This window comes from Branchiostoma floridae, unplaced genomic scaffold (assembly GCF_000003815.2).
Source record: "Branchiostoma floridae strain S238N-H82 unplaced genomic scaffold, Bfl_VNyyK Sc7u5tJ_1439, whole genome shotgun sequence".
Taxonomy (NCBI): Eukaryota; Metazoa; Chordata; class Leptocardii; order Amphioxiformes; family Branchiostomatidae; genus Branchiostoma; species Branchiostoma floridae.
This window is the reverse complement of record NW_023365716.1, coordinates 1,452,899-1,455,517: the sequence shown is the minus strand read 5'-3', so window position 1 is coordinate 1,455,517 and position 2,619 is coordinate 1,452,899. Positions and strand designations below refer to the sequence as shown.

General features: G+C 42.0%; 3 protein-coding genes across 4 annotated transcripts in view; all 3 read left to right on the top strand.

Moving 5' to 3' along the window:
• The window catches only part of LOC118407625 (zinc finger protein 501-like), a 2,237-nt gene extending 761 nt beyond the window's left edge, over positions 1–1,476 (top strand). Inside the window, exon 2 of the mRNA XM_035808130.1 lies at positions 247–1,476. Coding sequence (XP_035664023.1) covers positions 249–1,457 — 1,209 coding nt within the window. The 5' untranslated portion in view covers positions 247–248 and the 3' untranslated portion in view covers positions 1,458–1,476. The remainder of the gene's footprint in view (positions 1–246) is intronic.
• LOC118407709 (zinc finger protein 501-like) overlaps positions 1–2,619 on the top strand; it is a 482,642-nt gene that overhangs the window by 33,938 nt on the left and 446,085 nt on the right. The window lies entirely within an intron of this gene.
• Positions 1–2,619, top strand: part of LOC118407616 (zinc finger protein OZF-like) — an 83,989-nt gene that overhangs the window by 47,097 nt on the left and 34,273 nt on the right. The window lies entirely within an intron of this gene.

Genomic DNA, 2,619 nt, shown 5'->3' with positions numbered 1-2,619 from the left:
TAGTCATTATTTTCGCATAATCAGGAAGTTCCCAAGAACCAGCAGTGTCAGTGAAATGCGTGTTTGACCTGACAGATACCTTTAATGCCAGATGGTGCTATATATACTCGTCCAACACCATTGGACAGTCTGTGCTTAAATTGTATTCATTCTACCACAAAGATTTGTGCCCATTTCTGCTTTGTATAATAAGTCAAATGAACATTATATATTTTTGTCATCCTTGTTTTCTTATAATCATTTTAGACATGGCGGAGTTCGCATTTGTTAAAGAGCTTCATGCGGAACAAACTGCGAACGAGACGCACATCAAAGAGGAGCCGACAGGAGACACTGGATGGCAACGGGATGGACAAGAGAACGTGCTGTGCCAGGAAACGTACTGTGAGGACCAGGAAACATACGACTACCAACCAACCGGACATCCTTGGGACGGGACTTACAACAGTTGCAAGCAGGCAACAGACACAGGACGGCAGCAGGGCGAGGAAAGGGACGTTCGAAAGGACGAAACGTGCGGTGTAAAAGCGGAAATGGAAGAGTCCAGCTTTAAACTTTCTACTGGAGAACTGTGTACTGGACATCCTGGGAAGGAGATGGACTGTACAGAACACCCTGGGAAGGAGAGTGACAGCAGGGAGACCCAGACAACAGACATGGGCCTGCAGCAGGAAACGTGTGATGTGAACTTTCTCCAACCTGACAACACATTAACCTCACAGTCACAGGTAAAGGAGAGCAAAGGCAATATGGGAAGGCATGTGGTTAAACATACTGGTGAGAAACCCTACATGTGTGGGGAGTGTGGGTACAGGTCAGGTAAGAAGTGTTATTTATCTCGACACATGAGAACACATACAGGTGAAAAGCCCTACAAGTGTGACCAGTGTGACTATTCGCAAGCAAAGAAATATAGTTTAGACCGACATCTAGTAAAACATGCTGTTGAAAACCCCTTTGTGTGCAAAGTATGCGGATACTGGACAACTACAAGACCCAGTTTAGTCCGACATATGAGAATGCACACAGGAGAAAGACCCTACAAGTGTGACCAGTGTGACTATTCTGCAGCGGACAAATCTACACTTTACAAGCATGTAAGAAAGCACACTGGTGATAAACCCTACATGTGTGGGGAGTGTGGGTTTAGAACAAGTCGGAAGGATACCTTATCTGTACACATGAGAACCCACACAGGAGAAAAACCCTACAAGTGTGATCAGTGCAACTATTCTGCACCACAGAGAGCCAGTTTGGACAAACATCTAGCAAAACACAGTGGTGAGAAACCCTACACTTGTGGAGATTGTGGGTACAAGGCGGCTCGAAAGCACCACTTATCCGAACACATGAAAATTCATACAGGAGAAAAACCCTACGACTGTCATCTGTGTAGCTACTCTGCAGCTAGGAAATCAACCCTGTGTAAACATTTAACAACTCATGAGGAAGACTAAATCTAAAGTGTGCATAAAATGTCATTTGTTTGAGGTAGTCAAGGTAACAAGTTAAGGACATTCAAAGAGACATATGGCAGTGAATCATATTTGAACATTCCAGAATTTGAAATTCATAGAGCCATGTGTAAATTACCTATAAGTGATCACCCCTAACATGTAGAATCTTGCAGGCATAGACGTAACCCTCTACAACTGTACAAAATAGACTATGTACATTTTGTAATAAGCAATATGGAAGAAGATCCCTACTTAGGAGTTACTGTGTTGATAATAGTCTTAATCTTTGTAAACAAATGTTTTTCAGGTAACATGCTAGGAAGTCTACGGATGAGATGTCATTTGTCTGATTTTGACAGTAATTTTTATTGCATTGAGTGCACTTGTATCGTTGAATCCCGTTAGTGTAGTCATCTTGGATGTAGTTGTAGAAGTGACAATAGTGAGGTTGCCATGACTATACTATTGTAGTAGTTGTAAAAGTGACCCTAGTGAGGTAGCCTTGAGTGTAGTTGTAGAAGTGACACAAGTGAGGTAGCCTTGAGTGTAGTTGTAGAAGTGACACAAGTGAGGTAGCCTTGAGTGTAGTTGTAGAAATGACCCTAGTGAGGTAGTCTTGAGTGTAGTTGTAGAAGTGACACTAGTGAGGTAGCGTTGAGTGTAGTTGTAGAAATGACCCTAGTGAGGTAGTCTTGAGTGTAGTTGTAGAAGTGACACTAGTGAGGTAGCCTTGGGTGTAGTTGGTTTATGTGTATACAGAAGACCTTTGTGCATGTGAAACGTGTTTTGTCCGTACTTGTGTATTGTGTAAATAGAACATAAAGGTAGTATAATACGTACAGAGTCCATGAGAAGATATGCGTGATCGCCCTTTTTGTGTATGGGAGAACGTTTGTGTTGTGTGTGAATAAAACTCCCAGTGTTTGATGCCCCAAACCTGCCTATGTACATTATTGCATAGAATAGACTAGACTATTAGGCACTCTAGGATCTTAAAAGAATGAATGTAAGATAGGCAGGTAGTCATGAGTGTAGTTTTAGAAGTGACCCAAGAAAGGTAGTCAAGAGTGTAGTTGAGTCCTAATTATGAACATAGCCAAGCGTGTTGATGTCAATGATAACTCTCAGATTATCCTTTCAGCGAAATTCAATCAAGTTAAGT